Source organism: Leptonychotes weddellii, chromosome 14, assembly GCF_054177405.1.
Source record: "Leptonychotes weddellii isolate Sample4059 chromosome 14, ASM5417740v2, whole genome shotgun sequence".
Lineage (NCBI taxonomy): Eukaryota > Metazoa > Chordata > Mammalia > Carnivora > Phocidae > Leptonychotes > Leptonychotes weddellii.
In genome coordinates this window covers 75,700,062-75,725,164 of record NC_138382.1, presented here as the reverse complement: position 1 = coordinate 75,725,164, position 25,103 = coordinate 75,700,062, and the positions used below count along the sequence as shown (strand labels likewise).

General features: G+C 44.4%; 1 protein-coding gene across 3 annotated transcripts in view; it reads right to left on the bottom strand.

Annotated features, from left to right (window-relative positions):
- Nucleotides 1-25,103, bottom strand: part of ABL1 (ABL proto-oncogene 1, non-receptor tyrosine kinase) — a 136,309-nt gene that overhangs the window by 17,801 nt on the left and 93,405 nt on the right. For all 3 annotated transcript variants that reach the window (XM_081803770.1, XM_081803772.1, XM_081803771.1), the window contains exons 2-4: nucleotides 10,621-10,794; nucleotides 9,747-10,042; nucleotides 1,821-2,093 (exon numbers count right to left, since the gene is read on the bottom strand). In XM_081803770.1, coding sequence (XP_081659896.1) covers nucleotides 1,821-2,093; nucleotides 9,747-10,042; nucleotides 10,621-10,794 — 743 coding nt within the window. The remainder of the gene's footprint in view (nucleotides 1-1,820; nucleotides 2,094-9,746; nucleotides 10,043-10,620; nucleotides 10,795-25,103) is intronic.

Below are 25,103 nucleotides of genomic sequence, written 5' to 3'. Positions count from 1 at the left end.
TCAAGCTGGTCAAGACCGAGAGCCGGGCCCGCTCTTCGTTCCTGTGCCAAGCTGAGACACTGCAGCACGAGCACATGCCTCTCCCTGGTCTCGCCTGGTCTGGGGGAGGCGGGGCAATGGCTGTTTCGTTTTTTCTAGGGCTCACCAAAGTAGCCATCTTTGTGAAGCTCCAATCCAATCATCTGTGCATCAAACCCTTCAACGCGCCCCACCGCCTCCAGGATAGCGTCCCAGCTCCTTAGCCGGTTCAAACCCTCTGTGACTTAGCACAGGCTCTTCACCCTCCACCTCTGTCCAGGCCTCTGCTCCCCTGGCCAACTCCTGTTCCTCCCCCACGGCACCAACTTGTGGTTCCCTTCATGCTTTCTCCCCAAGTGGAGCTCACCAGTACCCCATGCCCCATTCCCATGCGGTGTCAGAGCTCCCCGCTCCTGCCTCTGATCTGGCACCTATCACACCACACTGTGGTTACCATCATATTGCCTATTCCTCCTCCTAGCTACACTGTTCTACTACGTAGACTAGCCTGAAGTGAATTAGTCTATTTTTACAATCCCAGGGTTAAGGCCAGGGTCTGGTGAACAGAAGCAAGGAACTCAATAAATGCTTACTGTGTTTTTAAAAAATCATGTCTGGAAAGTATCCAGAAGTCCCCAAGGTGACCTCAAACCACGTCACCTCCCGCCCCCAACACACAAGATCAGCCCCAAGGACTGATCTAAGGGGGACACAACCAAGGAAAGCCACTCTTGGTTTCTAGAACTAAAGAACGCGATCTTTTCTCTGAAGCGGCACTTTACATCAGCCAGAACCCATAATTCCCACTTTACTGTGTCTCTGAGTGAAGGCAGAAGGGAAGTAACAGAGTCCCTAAAAGGCAAGTCATCTGACTTTACGGGTCTCCAAGCGTGCGCCCCAAGGACTCCAGAGAAGCGCGTGCGCACACCTGGGTCCCTTCCTTGCAGTCGTGGATGTTTCCATTCTATGGCTACAGGGGGGCCTCCCCTCTCAGTCTCTGTGCACGTGTGAGTGTAATCGGTTCCTTTTCTTCTTTTTTTAAGCAAGTGAAAATAGCACAGGTCAACACTAGAGGACGCTCTGGCCACAGGTAAAAGCTCAGATCACTTTCGGAAGGCAGAGAGGGCTTGCAAGTGAAACCCTTGCTTGGGGTCCTAAAGATTTCAAAGGACTTCAAATCCACCGGAAAAGTACAAACCCCACGCTTGAGTGGAGAGGGCGAAAGTCCTAGTTAACAAGAATGACCCGATGGTACCTGAGTTTGTAGGAAGCCCTGATGCTTCCTTCATGCCTTTCCACACCTCCATTTCCAGAGGTCTGCATTCACACTACACAGAATTGGAACCTACTAGGAACACCCAACGCACTTGCCTTTCAAGTCTGCCAACAAAAATCCACAGAAGAGTCAAATGCTTTTTGGTTAAATCCCCTTCTTTAAAAACTTAAGTTTTTTTTCCTCCTTCTCTTAACTCTCAACAGGAAGTGATCCAAATGCCACACAGACAGAACGGAAACCCACGGCTTTAAGAGAATCTTGCCATATAATGAAAACACGTCTCCAAATGACTCATCTTTTTACACCAAAAAACCACAGCACTTCTCGGCTCTCGCTGTATGCAGAGGCACACGGAGTCGGGGCGAGGGACTGAACCCGTTCGAAGAAAGGGACCACAGAGGCCCGAAGAGGCACTTCCTGGGCACGTTACCCCCTCGGACCTGAGCGCAGGGGCAGCAACCCAGGAAGCAGCGCCACCCCACACCCGCAATGGCACCGTGAGCGGCGGCGGCAGGCCCGGGCCTACCTTCAAGGTCTTCACGGCCACCGTCAGGCTGTATTTCTTCCACACGCCTTCGTACACCTCCCCGTACTGGCCTCCGCCCAGCTTGTGCTTCATGGTGATGTCCGTGCGCTCCATCTCCCACTTGTCGTAGTTGGGGGACACGCCGTAAACGGTGGGCTTGTTGCGCTTGGGGGCCGGGTAATGGAGAGTGGTGATGAGGCCGTCCGCCACAGTCGAGTGATGATGAACCAACTCAGCCAAAGTGTTGAAGCGGCTCTCTGAGGAGACGTAGAGCTGAGGGAAACAGACAGCCTTCAGCCCACAGAGCGCACACAAACCCAAACAACTCCAACAAACCAGCTCTGCTGAGCCTAAGTCAGTGCAGAGCAAAACCTCAGATAAATGGCTCTCCACACAGGACGGAGTGTGCAGAAAATCACTGTGTTGTATTTCTCTACACATGCTGTAATTTACTTGCTGAAGAAGAAAGATACAAAATGTCTCAGGGCCTTTGCATCTGCTGCTCCCTCTGCCTGAAATCCTCCAGCGACCTAATCACCACATGCTTGGTTCTCTCTTACCAACCTGAGCCCGGCGTAAATGTCACGGTCACGGAAGTCACCTGACCTGGTCATCACCCAGCACTAGTCATACCACCTCTCTTACTTCTCTGCATTGTACTTACCCTCCTTATTTGCTTATTTACGGTCAACATCTCCTAGAATGTCAGTTTCATGAGAGCAGAGCCCTAAGCGGTCTGTTTTATCCTGTATCCCCAATGTGGAGAATAAGAAATACACAGCACATAATAGGTACTCAATAAGCAGCTACTAATTAAATTAACGAAGAAAAGAACTTGGTACCTATTTGCTGATTGGAAAAGAAAGTAATTTTTAAAAAATAATTGTGCTTATTACCTAAAACCTCTAATTATTATTTATAATTATCCAGAACTACATGGTAATCAGAGATGGAAATCTCTAAACAAAACATAAATCTTCTTCTCATTCTTACACCCTCAATTTGGGCTAAGTAGCATCAGAGACCCAGACTTGCCGACTCCAGCTGGATGCCCCTGTGGGATGCCCCCGTCAGCGCGCTCCAGGAGTGGAGTGTGGGGGGTGGGGGACTGGAGGGCTGCACAAAGGCCGCACAGCCTCCTCTACCGTGGGGAAGTAAGGAGAGGGGCTTTCAGACACCAGCGCACGCGAGCCTCTCTGAGATCTACAGTGGCCGCAAACCTATGCGCAGAGCCCATCCACGTGTCATTCTCGTTGGATGCCCCAGGAAAGGAAGAAGGGAAAGGAGCAAGCTCACAGGCTGACAGAAAGCAAGCATGGATGGGGACAGCTATCTTTTTTTCTTCTTTTTTGGTTCATTTCAGTGAGGTGGTGAGGGAATGCTTCCTTTGCAAGAAACAATTCCACATTAAAATCCACACAGGACATCTGGGCTCCAGGCAGACAGTAGGTAACCGAACCTACTAGCTCATGAAGGGCAGCCAGCGATTGCGGAAGGTGGGGAAGACATTAAAAACCACGGCTTGCCCTGACTCCTGAGACAAAGGAGGTGTATGTGTTTGGAATGGCGGTGACGCGTGGGGAGGAGGGAGAAAACGGAACAGGATGAGTTGTACTACAGCTGTAGCTACAGTATCTCTATTACTTAAAAACAGAAAAAGGAAGAAAAGGCCTGAAACACACAGCAGAGTTGGTTATGGAAGGCTCCATCACTTCCTGTATGTTGGTAATACTAGATAATCAAAATAATTTAAAAGAAGAAAATATTAACAAATACATGAGTTGATCCCACTTATAACCCTCAAGAAGGTAAACAGAATTCTTTCTTTCTTTTTGAATTTTTTGCTTGGGGAGATAATGTAAACAGATTTTTAAAACTCAGGCAAGGCAATGGCAAACTTTGACTTAGAGGTGTGTAATTTATAATCTTTTTTTTTTTAAGATTATTTATTATTTATTTGAGAGAGAGAGAGAGAGAGCGCGCACTTGTGTGCACACAAGCAGGGGGAGAGGGAGAAGCAGGACCCTGAGATCATGACCCGAGCCAAAGGCAAATGCTTAACCAACTGAGCCACCCAGGCACCCCTGTAATTTATAATCTTCTGGTTGCAATCCTACTAAAATAAAATTCTGAGCAACCCAAGAATTGTCCAAAAAGACCCCATAGCTCTTGGGGAACTTGTCCCTCTGTTAGATGGTGCCCCTCAGTGGCAGGGCCTTTCGAAGTGAGGAGAGGGCCCACTGGGAGGCCCCACTTACACCTCGGAGTACCGAGGAGAACCTTAGTCTAAGTGAACTGCTCTAGGGCCACACGATGAGTCACGCTTATGACCCAGAGCAAGTGCACCAAGGTGCTGGGGGAAGTGGGGAGCAGAAATCAGCACTGCTGAGCCCGCGCTTAGCCCGATGTCCACACACTGACGTACACGCACTCTTGTCAGTGGGCATTGAGGACACGAGTGCGGTTCACAGAGAAGACCGAGTGGGACGTGGGGACAGCCCGTACTCCCACCCCTCTCTGGAAGTCTGTCGTCGTCCACTTACTTCACTGCGGGTGCCAAGTGTTCCAAGCCCTCTTCTTTTGGGGCAGCTCAGCTGCTGGTGTTTTCGCTACCATGGAGTGTAGAGAAGAGAGAAGAACCTCTCCAAGAAGGCATTCCCTGGAATGTGAGCATCCCTCCCACCTTGGACATCACTGGCACAGTGCGGGTGAAAGAGCCCAGCTCACTTGCGGGGCTCCTGGGGCTGGTCACCGGGGAGCAAGGTTCATTACCTACTTCTCCCCGTCAGCTTGAAAGGAGTGCTCTCCAATCCTAGGATCAGAAGGCTAATGGCTCCCCCAAGCCCAAGTTTATGCAGAATTTGTTCTTGGTCTCATCTGATTCCCTCACAGGCTCTCCTGTTAAGAGATTTCAGAGCTGTGGGAGGTTTCACTGAACGGACCTACTTTATCCTTCTCGATAATTAAATTTACAGACCCTGTGACTTAGTTCATCTTTCAACATAAAATTTACATCCCAACACTTATTAAATATTAAAACTACTCTCCATTCTCAATGCACCGCACAGCCACCTTCTAACAGTCAAGTCTGCTGGTTTCCTTCTGATTAGTTCTGGGTTTTGAGCATTTTGCTAGTGAACTGGGTAATCTGCATCAGGAATTCCTGGCATGTTCCGAGAAGAAAGTGAAATATGCATTATGAATGGCATGTCATTATGCTATGCACCTGGTTACATAAACACTCTGGGTGCTCAGCCAGGACTGGGCCTCCTCCTGATCATGTAGGAACCCCAAAGATAGGACTTGTCAAACTCACCAGAAACAGCTTTCCTCCTGAAAGCCCGACTTACTGGCTTATCAGTGCTCAGACCGGTGCCTTCTTCAGCGGCCTCAGTCCCCAGAGTCCCACGCTGGATGTACTACTACTGGTTACAGGCTGCTGGGCCAGGAAGCAACATTACCCTGAGAGTGTCCCATATTCCAGCAGGAGGGCAGGACTTAATGATTAAGCAGTACTTAATAATGCTCGAGGTCTCTTCGACAAGGGCAGGTCAGCCACGTTTTAGCAGGCTTTTCATTGGGATGCCTGCACCTGCCAAGCCACTGTCAGGGTGGGTAAATCTTAAATATTCAAGAGGTTATAGAGTTGGCCTATCCTGCCATCTTTGCTAAAGCTTAAGCCCAAATTCCATTCCTGTCACCCTGAACTTGTCACTTCAGCAGACCGTGAAAATAAGTATCACCTGGGAACGTCTTTGAAGAAAAGGAAAGACTCTATCAAGGGCCATAAGGAATTGTGGAACTTGACAGTGGCATCCCATGAAAGTAAATAAAGTGTAGACACAAATAACCAGAAGAGCTAAATATGATTCAGGCAGCGGGTGGGTGAGAAAAATCAGCCTTTAATTCCACTACGCTGGCAGAAGATTGTGAACTTGGAGAAAGCACTGAGACGACAATCAGATCCCAGGGGATGTGGAGGTTTTCAAGACTATTGAGACTCCCTGGAGCAGCGATGGCTCAGTCTGGTAGGGCCCTTGCAAGAGTCCGGCTCGAAGCTCCCCGAGCCCTGGGCTGACTGACCAGCCACAACGGCTGCTGAAGCTCAGAAACATGACAACAGAGGGAAACCAGGGCCAAGAGGGTGGAGGCAGAAAGCAATCTTTCGGGCCCTTAGAGAAGAATCTTCTAAATTCAGTTGTTTTCTGAAGATTAGCTATTTGAAAATAGGCATTAGAGCTTATGCAATCCCAGCCTGTCCCTCCTACCAACCTTAGATTTTCCCCTTAGAAATCCAAAAAGGATTGCATCAAAGCTCTGCTATGTGAGCTTTTTTCAGTGCTGAGCCACACTGTCTCATGCATTGCTGTAATACCTCCCCCAATACCTCTGATGCTGTTCCACTCATTCCAGGAATATGATCCCACCCAACACAGCCCCCTCAAGTGCAGCTCACAGAGAGGCGCCTCTGCAGATGGCCGGAACTGATAACCCCGTGGGCTGAGATGTCTCCAGGTGCTTGGACAGCTGAAGGGAGAGTCTTTGCCAGGGAGGGAGGGAGGGAAGAAGGCAGGAGGCCTAGGACACTTGGATGAGTTGCCCAGTGGTGGATACTGCCTGATCAAATGAGTTCCCTGTGCTCCCCTGGCACATACCAGCTTTTAAACAGAGGGGGTGACGTCCTCATGGGACAACTCTCAAATTCTGTGAATCATGCATCCCACATGCAGGCCTTGCTCTCCTCCCTCTGAATAGCATTTTGGACCAACCCCCGGCTAATGAGTTGTCAAACTAGATCATGCCTGCCTGAATCTGTTCCTAGGATGCTGGTTAAACAACTCCAGGGAAAAGAAACCATTACCCTGTTCAGTACAAACCTCAACTGATTACTGCAGTGCGGCACGGATCGCCTCGGATAAACAGCACAGATGGGAAGGAAGCAAGCTGTCAGCTCCAGGAAATCACCTCCCTCATGGGCGGTGTGCTCTGGCGTTCTAATTCACGAGAGAGGAACCCTTGTGGGCTGAAGGCAAGGTTTCAAAGGGCCCCCCGCCCCGGAGTACATCCTGCAGAATGGAACAACCTAGCTCCACATCTGGGATAAGAATGAGGACCCGAAAGGCAAGCTGGTAAGGCTGATCTCTAGTCACACATCAGCAAGCGGCCACGCTGGGTACAAAGACCCCTGCCATCACGGAAAGTACCAGATACTAGCAATAAGGACTTTGGCCAGAAGACTTTGAGACATGCGGAAAAAACGAGAGAAGACCATTAAAAAGAGAAATACATGTGCATTTGTGTGGTACAAATGAATGTTTGAGGATAGCCATAAAAATGCTAAGAGGACTACAAGGAGGGGACTAGCCCTACCGCTCATTAAAACGTATTATATAGCCTTAACAATTAAAAGTCTGATGTCGGAAGAGAACAGAGAGTAGATCAACAGACGTATATGCATATGTAAATTTGGTATGTTTAAAATATGCAGGAAAATATAAATTTAGTAAATGGACGGGGATCCCTCAAAACATGACACATGTACATTACACATAACAAGAGACCATCTTTACACATCAGTGACAGATGTTTTCACAAGCCTGACAGAGCACTGTTGAGGTGGAGGGAAGATGCTCTCCTGTTTCTCCTGGAAGCTCCATTTCCCACCAGCAACAGGGTGAGGAAACACATCTGCACATTTCCATCGTGTTTAATGTTAACACGATGGAAATTTGTACGTACAATGTACATATGTACATGTACATGTGTCTATGAAATAAACTTAGTGGATTCTGACCAAAACTTTTTTAAAAAAATGAAACAGAACAGAATGGAATACAAAATACCAGAGTGCATTACATATACTGAGGGTAAGTAGGGCTTCCAGAACCTTTTGTTACTAGTGTGAGTACTAGGCGCTGAGGTAAATGCTTTTATACAGTGTGCCGAGATTATTTTTTTTAATGGTTTGAAAGCTACCTCAGAGCAGCATTATTTGTAACAGCCAAAGATTGGAAACAACCTAAAAGTCGACCTGCAGGGGACTGCTGAAATAAATGACGGTCCATCCACACGAGGCTGTCATTAATAAGAATGAGGCAGCTCTAAATGTGCTACCATAAAGCAATCTTCAAAAAATATCATCAGGTGGAAAAGCAAGATGCAGAACACTGCGGAGTCTGCATCATTTGCGTTTTTAAAAAACATACAGGCGTAGGGATGCCTGGGTGGTTCAATAAGTTAAGCGTCTGCCTTAAGCTCAGGTTGTGATCCCAGGGTCATGGGATCAAGTCCTGCATCGGGGTCCTTGCTCAGTGGGAAGCCTACTTCTCCTCGCCTGCCACTCCCCCTGCTTGTGCTCGCTTTCTCTCTCTCTCTCACATAAGTAAATAAAATCTTAAAAAAAAAAAATTTATATATATATATATATATAAAAGCATATACATATACTGGGGAACTCCGAAAGAAACTGGTCACAGGGGTTGCCTCTGGGCAGGGGAATGGAATTAGGAGACAGAATTCTCACTGTTACCTATTTTGTTCTTCCTTTTTTTTTTTTTTTAACAATATGCATACATTACATATTAATTAAAAAATATATCCACCATCTAGACCCTGCCTAATAATCCACCCATCTCCACCCTGGATGATGGCACGGTATAGCAGGGTGGACAGCGGGGCCCAAGCCTAGCTCCATCAATCACACACTAGGTGATCCTGGGTAAGAAACCTCCTCCCTTTTAAGTCCCCAACTCCTTAAGGCAAAAATGCAGATCACAGCGACCTCTGCCCTAAGAACCAAAGTGAAGTATAAGTGAGAGGATGCCTGAAAAATGTGCCAGCCACCAGGAGGAACCTGAAAAATGTTAATCCCTCCCTTCCCTCCATGGACTCTTGAGCATTGTTCATATAAAGATCACAAAACTGTATATATCAACTCTTTTACAAAACTACAGTTTGGGTTTGGAAATCTACTGATACAATGTGATCTCATTTGTTTAAAAACTGTGTATTTATGTCCATAAATGCCCGCAGGCACACACACGAATGTGGCTTTATTTACGGGAAGAACACCATGTACCAGACTTATTTTGGGGAAGTGATATTAAGGTGGTCTTTTACTTTAAAAATATCCATTATTGCAGTTTTACTCATTGAAGATGAATTACTATCACAGTAAGAGATTTTTTACAAAGGAAGAATCTTAATACAAGAAGTATGTCCAATACCTAGCAGGTATTCACTTCGTCTTATGAAATAGCTAACAACAAAACTCCAGCAGGACAGGTGGAGAGCCACACCAGGCCCGTGGACTTGAAACATCACATGATCGGTCCTCAACAGAATGTCTTTCCTAGGCTAATGGAGTGATGCCTGCTGTTTACTTGAAGATGTTTCCTTCAAAAGCATCTTCCCGAGACATTGGGGAGGGTATGTGCTATGGTGAGCACTGTGAATTGTGTAAGACTGTTGAATCACAGACCGGTACCTCTGAAACAAATAATACATTATATGTTAAAAAAAAAAAAAAAAGAAGAAGAAGAAGAAGATAGCAGGAGGGGAAGAATGAAGGGGGGGAAATTGGAGGGGGAGACGAACCATGAGAGACTATGGACTCTGAGAAACAAACTGAAGGTTCTAGAGTGGAGGGGGGTGGGGGGATGGGTTAGCCTGGTGATGGGTATTAAAGAGGGCACGTTCTGCATGGAGCACTGGGTGTTATACGCAAACAATAAATCATGGAACACTACATCAGAAACTAATGATGTAATGTATGGGGATTAACATAACAATAATAAAAAAAAAAAGCATCTTCCCGGTTGAGATTTGTCATGTTAACTTCTTAACCCCAGCAGCAGGAGCTCTGGGTCCTCCTGGCCGAAGGCTGCCACCCCCAGCCCATCAGCTCTCCCGACTAGGATCCCCTACCTTGCCATCGGAAGCAGTGTTGATCCTGTAGTGGTACACCCTCCCTTCGTATCTCAGCGAGATGGACCTCTGGCCAGGACTGCTCTCGCTCTCCCGGACCAAGAAGCTGCCGTTGATCCCACTGCTCAGCAGGTATTCGGCCGCGTTGCGGGACACGGGCCCGTGATACCAGGAATGTTTCTCCAGACTGTTGACTGGCGTGATATAGTTGCTTGGGACCCACCCTTGGCCATTTTTGGTTTGGGCTTCACACCATTCCCCATTGTGATTGTAGCCTAAAACCCGGAGCTTCTCACCTTAGAAGAGGAGAATCAAATCAGACATCAGCTTTAAAGGCTGGCTTCGTTCATTCCCATTTATTCTTATAGGATTACTAAAAATCTCCAAATTCCTAAATACCTACTTCCCTTTAACAAATCCACATAAATATATGCATTTATAAGTGTATATAAAAAGAGTATACGTTTATATATGAAGCTTCCTGTTTGTACTGAATATAAGAGAAATACAGAGCCTCAGTTTTTCATAAATCTATTATGTTTATTCAAGTGTTCTGTTCCTAACATAATGAAGTTTCTTAGGGAAAAAAATACTTTTTCTTTAAAAAAAAAAAAAGGGCATTTTCAGTGTTTGGTCCAGGCGTTCTTTTCACTACGACGCTGTTTTTCCTAAGGACTACTGTATAGGAACTCTTCTCCTTAAGGAAAAGTAGCTCTCTTATAAAGATGCTGAGTGTTTTTTGTTTTTTTGGATGCCTCTGCATTCCAAACTTTAAAGCTGCTCTTTCACTAGGCAAAGGGGTAGCCAGTCAAGCCACAGTTTCCCCTGATTTCTGTCTCTTGCAAGCACCAGCGGCGGTCCACAGCCCTTTTACCTTTAGTTATACTTAGGGTGTTGTCCCCACTGGCCACAAAATCATACAGTGCAACGAAAAGGTTGGGGTCATTTTCACTGGGGCCAGCGAGAAGGTTTTCCTTGGAGTTCCAACGAGCTGCTTCGCTGAGACCTTGGGGCTCAAAGTCAGATGCTACTGGCCTCTGAAGGGCTTCTGGAAGACAAAGGGGAAACAGAAGAAACAGGAAGAGTTGGGGAAAATTAGTTTTATTCTCAGGAGCAAAAAAAAGTCTGTTTCCATCATTATACATTTCTAATTTATTTCATTTCTCAACATCTACATGTGATAATAAGAAAGGCGGTAAAATAAAAATGGACTCTTCCTGTGAAAAATATTAAGTATTTTCATTCCAAGGTGGCAATCACTGTTCCCAAATAGTTTCAGCTTTTTAAATTCATTAATTCAAAATGAACTCAGTTAAAACTGGAAATGGTCCATCCTCATATGTCTTTGCCATTGCTTACATATAACGGAGAACAAAAATTTTTTTAAAACATTTAAAAACATGTCAAAGTTAATATGGGCACATAATTTAAAAATCAAGTAAGACAGAAGGGCTTATAATGAAGGACAAACACCTTCTACCCTACTCTCCTCTCCACCCAGAGGCAACAGCTGTGCTTTGGGTGACCCCTCTATCTCTGGGTTGCTTTACCCTACCCTGGCGCCTCTGCCCCCACGGCTCCCGTCAGCCTCTACCAGTTACCTTTGCATTTTCACTAACAGACTTGCACAGACTTTACTTCTTGTTCTCCAGCTATAGACAGTGTCTCTCAGCTATTTACTTCCCAAGATAAGAATATTATCATCCTACCCTTCCTTCCAGCTCTCTCTCCACTCTCAAATATAGCCTTCTTTACATGTCTTTTACTTTGTGAAAACTAGTAAGTTTCTTCCACTCTGTAATAAAGTCCTTCATGTTTCGTATATAGGTAGACTGTAAAAGCTGAACACCAATCAACATTTCTTATATTAAGAACATGAGGCCACTGTTCACTACAGGGTCAAATAGTTCATTATTTTTTCCTGAAGTTTCTTCCTTTTTTTCTTGAACTATGCTCAGCCTCACTAGAATTTCTGTGATATACATGTGCGGTTTTTTTTTAGCCAGCAAATATACTCCAAGGAGGGTTTTTGTTTTTTGTTTTTTTAAGATTTTATTTGAGACAGAGAGAGCATGAGCGAGCGTGCACGAGTGGAGGGAGGAACAGAGGGAGAGGGACAAGCAGGGACAAGAGCGGGCCACTCAACCGAATGAGCCACCCAGGAGCCCTGAGACAGAGCCTTAGAAAGTAGTAAGTAGGTCTTAATAGTCATAAGGATATTATGGATTGAAATCTGAATACTCATTTAAGGAAACTACAATAAGAAATCAAACTTTATAAAAGGAGATAAAGGGGAAAATTCTAATTTTCCCAAATGGTAAGAAAATTATTTAGGGGCGCCTGGGTGACTCAGTCGGCTGAGTGTCCGACTTGGTTTCAGCTCAGGTCATGATCTCAGGGTTGTGGGATCAAGCCCCGCATCAGGCTCTGTACTCAGCAGGGAGTCTGCTTGAGATTCTCTCTCTCCCTCTCCTGTTGCCCCTTCCCCGGCTGCACTCAATCTCTCTAAAATAAATGAATAAATCTTAAAAAAAAAAATTTAAATTTATTTAAATTTTCCCTCTTTATGGATTTAGAGAGAACCCCTAAGCATCTTTTCTTGGGCAATAACACCCATCTCAAGGATGGGCCTGATTCTGCAGTATTCACTTCCCAAAAAAAACCAAACCAAACCAAACCAAACCAACCACTGGAGACACCTAAGACTTCTGAGGAATGAGGCTAACCTTCCAGAAACACAACCGGAGAACTTTCAGAAATTGGCATTCTTTAAAATATCTCTTTGGAATAAGCTGATACAACATAAATAACAAGTGTCCTTTCATTTTTTTTAAAGATTTTATTTATTTACTTGAGATAGAGTGAGCGAGAAAGAAAGAGAGAGAGAGAGAGAGAGAAGATGAGTGGGGTGGGGTGAGGGGGGAGCAGCAGAGGGAGAGGGAGAAGCAGGCTCTCCACTGAGCAGGGAGCCTGATGCAGGGTTCAATCCCAGGACCATGTGATCATGACCTGAGCCAAAGGCAGTTGCTGAACCAACTGAGCCACCCAGGCAGAAAGACCCTAACAAGGGTCTTTCAATTCTAGCTTTTATACTACTGACTGAAGTAAACCTTCAGGAATTGCTTTTGCTAAAAGAGTAAATCCCAAATTATGTCATTACTATGTTTGGTAATCTCATTGTACGAATCATAAGGGCAAAGAGAAATTCAAGGAAGAGTGTCTGTAACACTGCCACTTCCTAGAGTGTAGAAAAGCCTTAGTGACGGGTTAAGCCCTGTTCTTTTGAGTATTTTACATGGGCTCTAAAAGCACACCTAGCACCATCATGATCAGGGATTGATCAATTAACCAAATAAAGCTGGTTAAGGCAAAGAATTATTTTTTTATTAAAATGTTTGATCTACCCCCCCTCCCCAACTGAATGTGTGTTGGTTTGCTGGCCTTGACTGCAGGGGCAAAGCCTGCCCTTTCGGGGGTGGGTATGTGGTGACAGTCAGAGCTTGTCCCCATCATCTGGCTTTCAGCTTCGGTTTCCTGCAGGGGGAGAGGACTTGGATTTATATCTCCGTGACCCCAGCACGGTCCCTTCCAAACGCTTACAGCTGGCTCATCCACACCTGGTCCGGCAGCAGTGTTTAAAATCACCTGCCTTTACTGAGTCTGTCTAAGGCATCCATCTGAATATCATAGAAACAAATCTCTTTTTACACCTGCATTTCACTGGTTTCATATTAACCAAGTAAATAAAACAACAAGTGTATCTGAAGATCTGGAAAGAAATATAACTGGCTCGGAGAGGGGGGTGGGAGGATGGGTTAGCCTGGTGATGGGTATTAAGGAGGGCACGTATTGCATGGATCACTGGGTGTTATACGAAAACAATGAATCATGGAACACCACATCAAAAACTAATGATGTACTGTATGGTGACTAACGTATCATAATAAAATTAAATTAAAAAAAAAAAGAAATGTAACTGGCTCTTGGTGTGGCTGGGCAGTGAGTGGCAGAGGACTGCAGTGGGCCCTGGGCACTAGGGAGGCAGCTTTTACAGGAAGCGGAGATGCTGGTCAACCTAGTAAGTTGGTTAAGTGGAAGCAAGTTAAAGACTTCTATTGTCATTATATTAAGTAACACCATCAGCCTGAGGATTCTCAACATAAAAGAACTCTTGCATATCAACAGAAAAAGATAAATCCCTCCACTATGGAAAAATGAACCAAAACCATGAATAAGCAATTCACAGAAAATTTAAATTACCATTAAACTTGGAAAGCATGTTAGCCCTGGCTAGTAATCAAAGAAATGCAAATTCTTCATCAAATTGGCAGGTACATTTTCTTGAGGCTAAGTCAGTGTAAGACTTCAATGAAATATAACTCTCATACAATGCCAGTGGTTGCTGTAGAAATTGCCATAACACTTTAGGAAAGCAACCGGAAATACAAACCGAATCTCAAAATAATTCCATAACCTTAGATCCACCTCTAGGAATTATCCTGAGATCCACACAATTATTTCTATATACTGATTTTTAAATAGCAGCACAGAAAAAGTACAAAATATCTATCAAAAGAAGGTAAGTTAGCTTGTGGTCCATCCGTAATACAGAATATATCCATAAAGCCATTCAAAATATTTTTAGAAAAACAACCACTGGCTTGGGAACATACACATAATAATGCATTGTTTAAATGCTCATACTACAACCTGTTATATACAGCATGATCCCAATTTTATAAAAACTGAAAAAAGTACAGAAGGAACCGCACCAAAATGTGAACAGTAGTTATTAACCCAGGGTGGTGTGTTAACAGTGCCATTAAGAGTGGTTCACGTGGGGTAGTGGGATTATAAACATTTAAAATTTCCTTTATTCTCTTCTATATTATGGCCTATTTCTCACAATGAATGGGGATTGTTTTTATAATTCAGAAAACAATGACAAAAATAGAGAAACTGCCATCATAAATAAGAGCCAGCTGACACTTCCCTAATTGATAATCTAACCTGAAAAAGAACCCTGGGGAAGCAGGAATCTCCTCGAGCTGTCCTGAAAAAACATTTGAGCGCTTCCCTCTGGAGTCCTGACCTCCCGGCCATGAGCACACAACTCTGGCAGACCCGGCCCACACAGGAAATTAAACCAAAGTCATGAATACAGAAATGCTTTTCTTCTCCAGTGCCATTTGACCTCTTCTATCAAGCATTCTGCAGCATCTGGATTGGATCAAAGTTACATAATCAGGGGAAGTGGCCTAGAAAACACCTGGACTAGGCAGAAGGCCGATACTTGCCCAGGGGTGCCTGTGGATTTGCAGTCTGGAATGAGGAGGGACTGTCCCTAACATGGAGACCGCTGCTGGGAATTTCATGAGAGGGGATGAGCCCTTTGTCAGGAAGGAAAGGGCCTCCCACTGCTTTTTGATTCAACAGGACGTCAGGAAATCCAAGGCAGTCTCTCGATTTTCCTCTCCAGTTCTTGCTCCATTCCACAAATTAATGGCCAAAGCCCAAAGGGAAGTATTGCTCATGCATGCCTCTGGATCGAGAGGCTGAAGTGTAGCCAGAGCCCAACACCAAAACCTTCCAGTTAAGTCCCAGTCCAGGCTGATGTCAAAATTGACTCACAATATATAAATGCCAAGTTCCTTGCTTCGTTTCATAGTGAACTATGCTCGTCAACCTTAAAAATGATCACAGCTTACAAGGCCAATACTGCAGAATGTTCTTCAGCCTTCCTGGCTTCATGTAGGGACTTTCTGCCAGGCCCCAGATCAGGAAGTTAGACCCCTGAAGAAGCCCCGAGGCTTCAGTCAAAAGAGATGCTCCAAAAGAGCTCCCCCTCTTCTGTTCTTCCAGTGGATCTTTTGGCTATGGTTAGGTCTTGGGAAAGGAATTTCAGCATCTCCTATCATTCTTACTTTTTTTTAGTGAACACTTTCTGCCGCATCCTTTCTGAGTCATATTTTAAATCTATTTAAGGGGCCCCTGAGTGGCTCAGTTGGTTAAGCGACTGCCTTCGGCTCAGGTCATGATCCTGGAGTCCCGGGATCAAGTCCCACATCGGGCTCCCTGGTCAGCTGGGGGTCTGCTTCTCCCTCTGACCTTCTTCCCTCTCGTGCTCTCTGTCTCTCATTCTCTCTCTCTCAAATAAATAAAATCTTTAAAAAAAAAAATCTATTTAAGATTCGTACCTTCAAAAGTGCCTCTCACCCCTTTTAAGACCCTTTTGTTACTATTTTACCATACTGTTCATGAAAAGGCTTCCACTCACCCATAAAACTCACGCAGTTATTATTAATTAGCCAGCTGAGCACCAAGAATGGTGATAGCTTAAAAAAAAAAAAAAAGGCCTCCAGGGGACACCTGGGTGGCTCAGTCAGTTAAGCATCTGCCTTAGGCTCAGCTCATGATCTCAGGCTCAGGGCAAGGATCTCAGGATGGAGCCTGGTGTCAGCCCCCATCAGCCCCGTGTTGGGATCCCTGCTCAGCAGGGAATCTGCTTCTCCCTTTCCCTCTCAAATAAATAAATAAAATCTAAATAAAATAAAATAGCCTCCAAAAAGCTACAGCTTTAACCATGAGAATATCAAACTGTTTAAAAATCCAGTAAGAATAATGCCACAAAATTCACTGGGCCTGTGTGTGTTTAACTTACGGTATTCTAATGGCCTGGGTCTTTAAAGTGCAATTTAAAGATAGTTTTATACGAAAATAATCCTTTCTTAAAATTGTGTGTCACTGATCAGAAATGTTCACAAAAGATTCTCCGATATGGCCTATCTGGTCTAGACTTCCAGGGGCTGCCCCTGAACCCCTTCCGTGGTCCAACAGGAAGAGAGGTAAAATGTTTGTGAACTCCAGGAGCCTTGAGGCTACTTCATAATCCCAAGGGGAGGGGAGATTTCACTTCTGGGAAAAACAGCCCTGGGAAGCTTCCCACCACCTTCTTGTAGGTGCTCCTGCCCCCTGTCCCCTCCTAGTACAGAGCAGCCCACACTGTGCAGCTGGCCCTTCAGGGTGGAGGAGGGGAGAGGGCAGGGCGTGTTGGGCATGAGATACATTCCCCTTACTTTAGCTCGATTTCAATTATTTAAACCCTTGCTGCTTTATTCTTATTTCCTTTGTGGGCCTTTCACTATTACCCTCCAGTTCAAGGAATCTGTGTAATTCAGAAATCTATAAAACAGATCCCTCAAAAAAGAGGGAAGTCTTCGTGTTTTATTTCAGACTCTGTTCCAACTGATGAGATCATGCTCAGACTATTCTCAAGTCAGTATACAACAGTCTCATACAACTTCTTATAATATGAGCTTAGAGAAAAAGTATTATTTCCCACAATTTGAACTTGATGAAAGTCACTGTATCTACATTCTACATGGTCCTTTATTTTGTAATTTACACCCTCACCCAGAGCAGTTACAATTATTTAAAAAACGAGCTTAGTTGAATACAGCCTTGGCCTTAACTTCACACTCGACAAAATTTTCCCAGCACCCCAAACACTGTGTTAGCTGCTGGGGAGCAGGGCTAGGGCAAGATGGTAATGATGCAAAGAATCACCACACAGCCTCTGTCCCTGTGGGAAGAACAAAGCTAATGAAAATGTACACGGCCTCAACAGCAGGTCAAATCCAAGACGGGCACTGCCCTGTGGATTCATTTATAACAACACAGACATTGAGGGCCAGGAGTTGTGAAGGGACCAGCTCACTGGCATCCGGAAGGATGTGGATCCTGAACAAGACCTCGCTTAGCAAGGGAAGCAGGACTAAGACAGGGATCCAAGGCTAGCCGGACACACTGAGGCTACTAAGGGAGGGGTCTTCATCTGGGCTGGGCTGCGGCCCCTCTGGTGATGTCTGGGTATGCCTCAGAAGTCTGCAAATGCAGAGAACATAGAGGATTGCAAAGGAGAACTGTACTGAAATAGTCCTCAAAATCTTTAAAAAAATTAATTTGTGATACAGTACTTCTTTATTAATGCATTAAATATATGCTTCTTTATTAACACATTAGATACAACATCCAGGAGAAACTACTGTCGTTTCAAAATAGTGATATGTGCATCAATCACAACTGTTAGATGACATAAAAATATCTGATTTCTACCAGTGACAAAGTCACAAGTACTTCTAATATTACTGTGCTTTGTTACCTACATTCTTAAAAAAATGAAAAACTAATTTTCAGTTAGAGGTTAGTGAAATAAAGTTCTAATATTTCCCCATCCAAGGACATGGAGCCCCTGAGTTCTATCCCAGACCCCAAGAGCCTTCCAGGTTAACAACTACACTACAGATGTGATTCAGTAGAACCCCAGTAATCCGACAGGGAGAGGGGCCTAGAAAAGAGGCTGCTATAAATTAGAAGTCCAAATTATGCAACTTTCTTTTTAAATAAATGCAGTTTTATCATACTTCCCACTTATGGGCATTATAGGCAATAAGTTAAATGGGTTTCCCGAGAAACCTCATTTAAAAAATAAAGAATAAATAAAATCTTAAAAAAAATAAAATAAAATAAAGAGTAAAAAATAAAGTTATTTAAATTAGCCCAAGGTTTAAATATTTCCCCTGGAATCTGTTTACATTATAATGTCCCTAGCCAGTCAAGTTTAGAAAACAGAATTCTCCATGCTAACCTCTGTTTCTATCAGCAGTCCAAGTATTAAACCGTTCTGAAAGGTATTCAGTCCACTCCTTCTATCAAAAAGTAAAAAATAAAAAAAAATTCTCTATCACCTTCTGAGACTCTGTTGTCAAAGAAGCCTATAGTATCTGGAGATGGAGCATAATAAAGACCCATATAAAGGAACACCCCACCATCCTCAAACCACTCTGAACATGATGCTTACCCCTCGCCAACCCCCACCTCATCCCAGCTAAGTGTACACCCACACTGGCCACTTTTCCTGCTAAATCTCCCTCATTGGTCCCATCCTATCCTTGCCCCACCACACCCCAAACTGGTTCCCCCCTTGACCTTGCCCTGTTCCATTCGGCCTCCACACTGCCACCAGAGGGGTCTTTCTAAAATGCAAGCCTGACCAAGCGGCTCTCCTGTTAAAATCCCACGGAGATGGCTGCTGGCAGAGGCAGAAGAGGAAGCCCAGGACGGCTCTGCCTGTCACTGGTAGGCCACTATTTACCAGCAGGGTCACCTGTGGCAACACAAAGAACAGAGCAGTCAAGTGCCTTACAGGGTTGTTGGCAGTCTGCAGATAACATAGAAGACACTGCTCCTAGCAGGTAGCAGGCCCTCAAAAGATGGCTGGGGTTCTCCTTATTACCACCACTGCAGGAGAAGTCCGAGCTCCTGAAGTGGGCCCAGAAGGCCCTTGACGGGCTGGTCTGGGGCCAGCTTCTCCCACAACCCTTAGTTCCCCATTCCAGCCTCCCCAAACCTCTAGCGGTTTCCCCTTCATCTCATTGGTAAGGAATCTGTAAGCCTGGGCTCCAGGGTGGACAAGCCGTGTGTAAATCTCAGTCCACCATGTCCTGGAGTCAGTACTTTCCCAGCCTCAGCTTCCCAGTTGCACAACAGGGCCACGATGGTATCTACCTAGCCAGGCTGTCAGGAGGACTCCATGCACACTGCATGCAGAGAATTTCTGCACAAATGCCAAGTGTGGTACCTGATCTTAGGGCCCTGCACTACACAATAACGTGAACTCTGGGGCAGAGCCCAGCGTTCCTACTACAGTCTTCACCCCCTGCTTCCTGCAAGGCAGTGCATAGAGCACCACTGGGTGTTTCTTACAGCCAGCCGCTGCGTAGAACGCCCTGCACTGTCTTCAGCAACAAGGTAAAACATTAAGTCATGAGGGAAAAGTGCACCTTAATTATCTGTTAACCTGCAGTAAGAACAGCAGAAAGACAGCAGGATGAAGAGAAAAGGCACTTCACCGGGGAAGCTTTTGTAAAGATCTCAGAAATGCAGTAATTTTTTTTTTTTTTAATGGAATGTAAACCATGGTCAAGATCCTAAAACAAGGTGCAACATAAAAGTCCATTTCTCTGTGCTTTCAAAAGAAACAGGACCTGTTATAGCCCCAGAACAGGCAGACAACACCTCCACACACGTTCTGTCTGTGGGGGAGGAACAGTTCCCCGAATCCCTGCACTGGCCCAGATTCTGTTTGCAGTGAGCCCCTAACCATAGAAGCATTTTTATTCTGTCACAGGCCATTTGCAGCAGACTGAAAGCCTCCCCCTCTGCCTGCCAGGCCTGGGAAGCACTCAATTCACATTTCCTGTTCTCTTCTGAAAGGGTCATCAAGGACTCCTGGGTCAGTTTAGACTCACTGAAGAAAAGGGGCTACCCAGTAGCAGGTCATATCCCCAGAATGTCTCATTAGCCATTATTATTCCTATTGCTAATCTCAGGGAATGAAATGTGACCAAAAAAAGGTATCTGAGTGCCCAAAAGCAATGGCTAATTCTTTTTCTTTTTTTTTTTAAAGATTTTATTTATTTATTTGTGAGAGAGAATGAGAGAGAGCACATGGGGGGGGGGGTCAGAGGGAGAAGCAGACTCCCCGCCGAGCAGGGGGAGCCCGATGCGGGACTCGATCCAGGGACTCCGGGATCATGACCTGAGCCGAAGGCAGTCGCTTAACCAACTGAGCCACCCAGGCGCCCCAGCAATGGCTAATTCTATCCATCCCCCACATTTATCAATTTTCAGATATGCAACATACAGTGCTACTAGTTACATTTGAGGACTGGTAAGATTGATAAGGACTAGGTCTTTAATTTTTTTTAATATCTATCTATCTATCTATCTATCTATCTATCTATCTATCTATCTGTCTATCAGACAGAGAGAGCGAGCACAAGCAGGGGGGAGTGGGAGAGGGAGAAGCAGGCTTCCCACTGAGGAGGGAGCCCGATGCGGGGCTCGATACCGGGACCCTGGGATCATGACCTGAGCCGAAGGCAGACGCTTAATGACCGAACCACCCAGGCACCCCAAGAATTAGGTCTTTAAGGAGAATTTTTCCCCTCTGGGTCTCTTCCTCTGCCCACCTCCAGCCATCCTCCCTCGGTCCCCTGTCCCCCACACCTCTTCTCATCTGTGTTCTTTCTGGTCTCAGCCTTTCTGTCTCCCTCTCCTCAGTTCCCATCTGTCTCTCTGTCTCCTTCATCTGTCGGTCTGTCTTTCCTGTCACCACCACCCAACACAGACAGTATAATAAAGTATCTACGGTGTGGGTTAAGAAAGAAGGATCTGAGAGCCAACTTCAGAGAATAACAACTCTCATCATCTGAGGGCAAAGTCAGACTCTCAAATGTCGGTAATTAGCAAGCTATTTTCCCACATGTCTTTGAAACTATAACTTCACTAGGCAAGAAAACAAGATTGACCACAATGTGCTTTGTGTTCTTTTTTTAACCAGCGTAACCTTGGGCCCGGCTGACTATAAAAAGTGACTTAATCTGTCCTCTCTGAGGCTTGAACTCAGGACATCTGGATTATGAGAATGATGCTCTGTCAGCTGCACTAAGAGGGCAACCTAAGATTGACCATAATTTGGTCATTGTTAAAGCCAGGTATGGGTACAAGGAGTTCAATGGGCTATCTGCTTTTCTTACAGACTTAGAATTTTCCATTAAAAAAAAAGATTTATTGGGCGCCTGGGTGGCTCAGTTGGTTGAGCGACTGCCTTCGGCTCAGGTCATGATCCTGGAGTCCCGGGATCGAGTCCCGCATCGGGCTCCCTGCTCGGCGGGGAGTCTGCTTCTCCCTCTGACCCTCCCCCTGCTCGTGCTCTCTCTATCTCATTCTCTCTCTCAAATAAATAAATAAATAATCTTTAAAAAAAAAAAAAAAGATTTATTTTATAAATATTTCAGTGCGTTTAATTATGATCCACTATTACACAGGAAAAGTTAAATTCTTCCAATATCCCATTTGATCTTTAGTTCTTGTTGTATATATTTTTTTATTTTATCTTTTCCAGTTTTATTGAGATATGACTGACATAAAACATTGTATAAATTTCAGGTATACAACATACTGACTCGATACATGTCAATAATGTGAAATGATCAGTTACCACAATGTTAACATCCATCACCACACAGTTGCAAATTTTTTCCTTATGATGACAACTTTTAAGATTTCCTCTCTTAGCAACTTTCAAATATACAATATAGTACTGTTAACTACAGTCATCATGTTGTACAACGTTGTTATATATTTTTAAGCTTATCCGTAGACAATTTTTCCCGTTTCTATTTCAGATCAGTGATTACACTGGCAAAATTATGATGATTTTAGAACAAGGTAATGAGTAGTATGAGGTCTTCAGTTTTCACGTATTTGCAGCTGCAGAAATACTGCCTCTGGAGAGAAAAAGATGCCAATCACGAACCGATGGGATTTCTTCTTCCACAATTAAAACATTCACCATGGGCATAAGAAAGGATCAGAGGGGGGCACGCCTGGCTGGCTCAGTCAGAAGAGCATATATGACTCTTGATCTCAGGGTTGTGAGTTCGAGCCCCATGCTGGGTGTAGAGATTAGGCAAATAAAAACTCAGCAGAAAAAAAAAAAGAGAGAGAGAGAGAAAGGATTAGAGAAAGGGAGGATGCTTTTCCTTAAAACCAATGACAGGAAGTATTCATTCTATGCATCAAAGCAAACTTGGAAACAAACTGTTTTGTTAACAAGAAAAACCACGGGTAGGTTCAGCTCATTTCTATCATGCCTTCAGCCCATGGAGAAACGGCAATGCCAGCATTTTAGACTGCTAAGTATTTGTTTAAAGTAACAGCTAACGTGCTATGCATCTTACTCTGTGCTGAACAGTTTAAACAAAATCTCTCACGCAAATCTCCCAACTCGACAAGGTAGGGACTACTACGAGTTGTATTTTGGAAATGAGAACACCAAGGCCCAGAAAGCAACATCCCTCAGCTCAGCAGGCAAGCCCGGCTGGCAACCAGGCCCAGGCCGCTGGCTCTGGAGCCATGTTCCTCACGTGAGACTGGGACTTCTGCAATACCCTTACCATAGAACCACCTGGACTTAGGGACATCTCAAAGGAACTGCATGTCAGTATAAATACAAATATTTAGCACCTTATTGGTTTCAAAACTTTCACTGGAATCCTCTCCTAGATCCTCAAAACAATCCTCTGAGGTGGGCTGGATAGAGGATGCTTGCTCTTAGAGGTAAGTAAGGAAGCAGAAAAGCTGAGAGGTCAGACAAAAACTGGGCTCTCCTGACTCCAAATTCAGAAGTAGTTCCAACCGAAGTGAAATGGGGCCCTTCTCCTCCTCTTCTCTAGAAACCTCATAGCGCTGGTGTGAGAATGAAGTGAGGATGTGTATGAAGTGCTTAGTGCCGAGGCCTGTCACATCAGAAATGCTCAACAATTTTAATGTAACCTCAAATGAGAGGACTGGCTGGCTTTCTATTAGGTTCCTGAAAAAGCCTCATATTTTCTTTGTTACTACACAAGGGAAGCATGTGATGACCTCAGAAGAGAGTATTTAGAAAGAGAGCATGAGCTTCTCTGAAGCAGAAGTTCTAACAGTGTATCTGTGTGGCTGGCACCACATAAAGCATCCACCAGAAAGTTAACTGCTGAAAAGAGGCATTTAAAAGTGGGCCCTTAAAATAAATTTACAAAGTTCAATTAGAGTTCACTTCACAAGACATTAAATTTTGATTCCACACTACAGAACTAGCATATCCACGGACAACAGTCATGCACAACGTATGCAAATACAAACATGAACAAAGAAAACTGGGAAAAAAGCAAATTCAAATGGCTAGTATTCATGTTTTCTTCCACATCTCTAGGGGGAAGAAATAATCAGAAAATTCAGTGTTTGAAGTAGACCTAAGGTTGTAAAGCTGAATGTGGTCATAGTGAAAGATGTTGCTATAAACATACATTTTCACAGAGTTGGAACACAAAATTCAAATGCTATAAATACTTATTATATGCGTAGGATATTCCCAGAAGGATACACGAGAAACTCTGAGTGATTGCCTCTGGGTATAGGGAAACTGGATAGGAGACACAATTACTTTTCACAAAATACCCTTTTAGAATTTTTTTATCATGTAGAACTATTTTAAAATATGTTTAAAATATTCTACTGGTAAAGATAATCATTTTTACTTCTACTGGTAAAGATAATTTTTATCAGCATTAGTTTTCTAGAAAAGAAAGAATACCCTATTTCAGGCATTTGAGTGCTTCTTGAAGATACTATTTTAACATCCAAAGAGAGTGCCAAAGGTCACAGTCACAGTTAGTAAAGCACAGAACAGCTAAAACTGGGCTCTTTAAAACTGGGCTCTTTGGAGCCAGACAGCATGGGTTCAAATCCCAACCACCACTTGCTAGCTCTGTGACCTCAGGCAAGTTTCCTAACCTTTTGGTGCCTTAGATTCTTCATCTATGAAGTGGAAATAACCAGAGGGCCATCATGAGAAACAAGCACACTAAATCATACAGGATGCCAAAATAGAGCTTGGCATACAGTAAGCATTTAATTATTTCTTTGACAGCTAGGCCTGGGTAGCAAGTAGATTTGTGTTCAAGTTGCGTTTATGGCTGAACCCTCTTTGACAGAATGGAAAACTTGACCATATTCAATTCTCTCTGTGACCTGAGCTGCCTGAGCCCTGAGTGGGTGTCAATAAACACTGATTGATTGATTTAGGACGTCAGTAAAAACGGAAAGACTGGATTACTTATCCAGATGTTGGCAACTGTTCTTCCCAAGAGACTCAAAGCTCGTCCAGTCTTCAAAAAACGATCACTGAGGTTTGTTAAATTCTCTTCACTTACAAAACAATAATTCCATTTACTTTCTCCAATTAAATACACTAGCAAAGTAAGGGAAACTCAGTAAGAAGAGAGAATTCCTATAGTGATTCCTTCCTAGATGCAGCCTTAACCCAAGGCGGTCTGTGGTACCACAGCTGGGTTTTTTTGAGACTCAGTAGGCTACATTATTTCAGGACAGGATGGAATGAGACATTTAGGATTAGATAACCCCCCAAGCCCCAATAATTAAAGCAGTCAGGTACACACTAAATCTCTAGTTTACGCCAAGAAAACAAAACAGTATCACAGCTCTGCTGTGACCTAAACTTTCCTCCAACTCTGCAGCTACAAAAGTCTGTTCTTGGGGCGCCTGGGTGGCTCAGTTGGTTAAGCGACTGCCTTCGGCTCAGGTCATGATCCTGGAGTCCCGGGATCGAGTCCCGCATCGGGCTCCCTGCTCGGCAGGGAGTCTGCTTCTCCCTCTGACCCTCCTCCCTCTCATGCTCTCTGTATCTCATTCTCTCTGTCTCAAATAAATAAATAAAATCTTTAAAAAAAA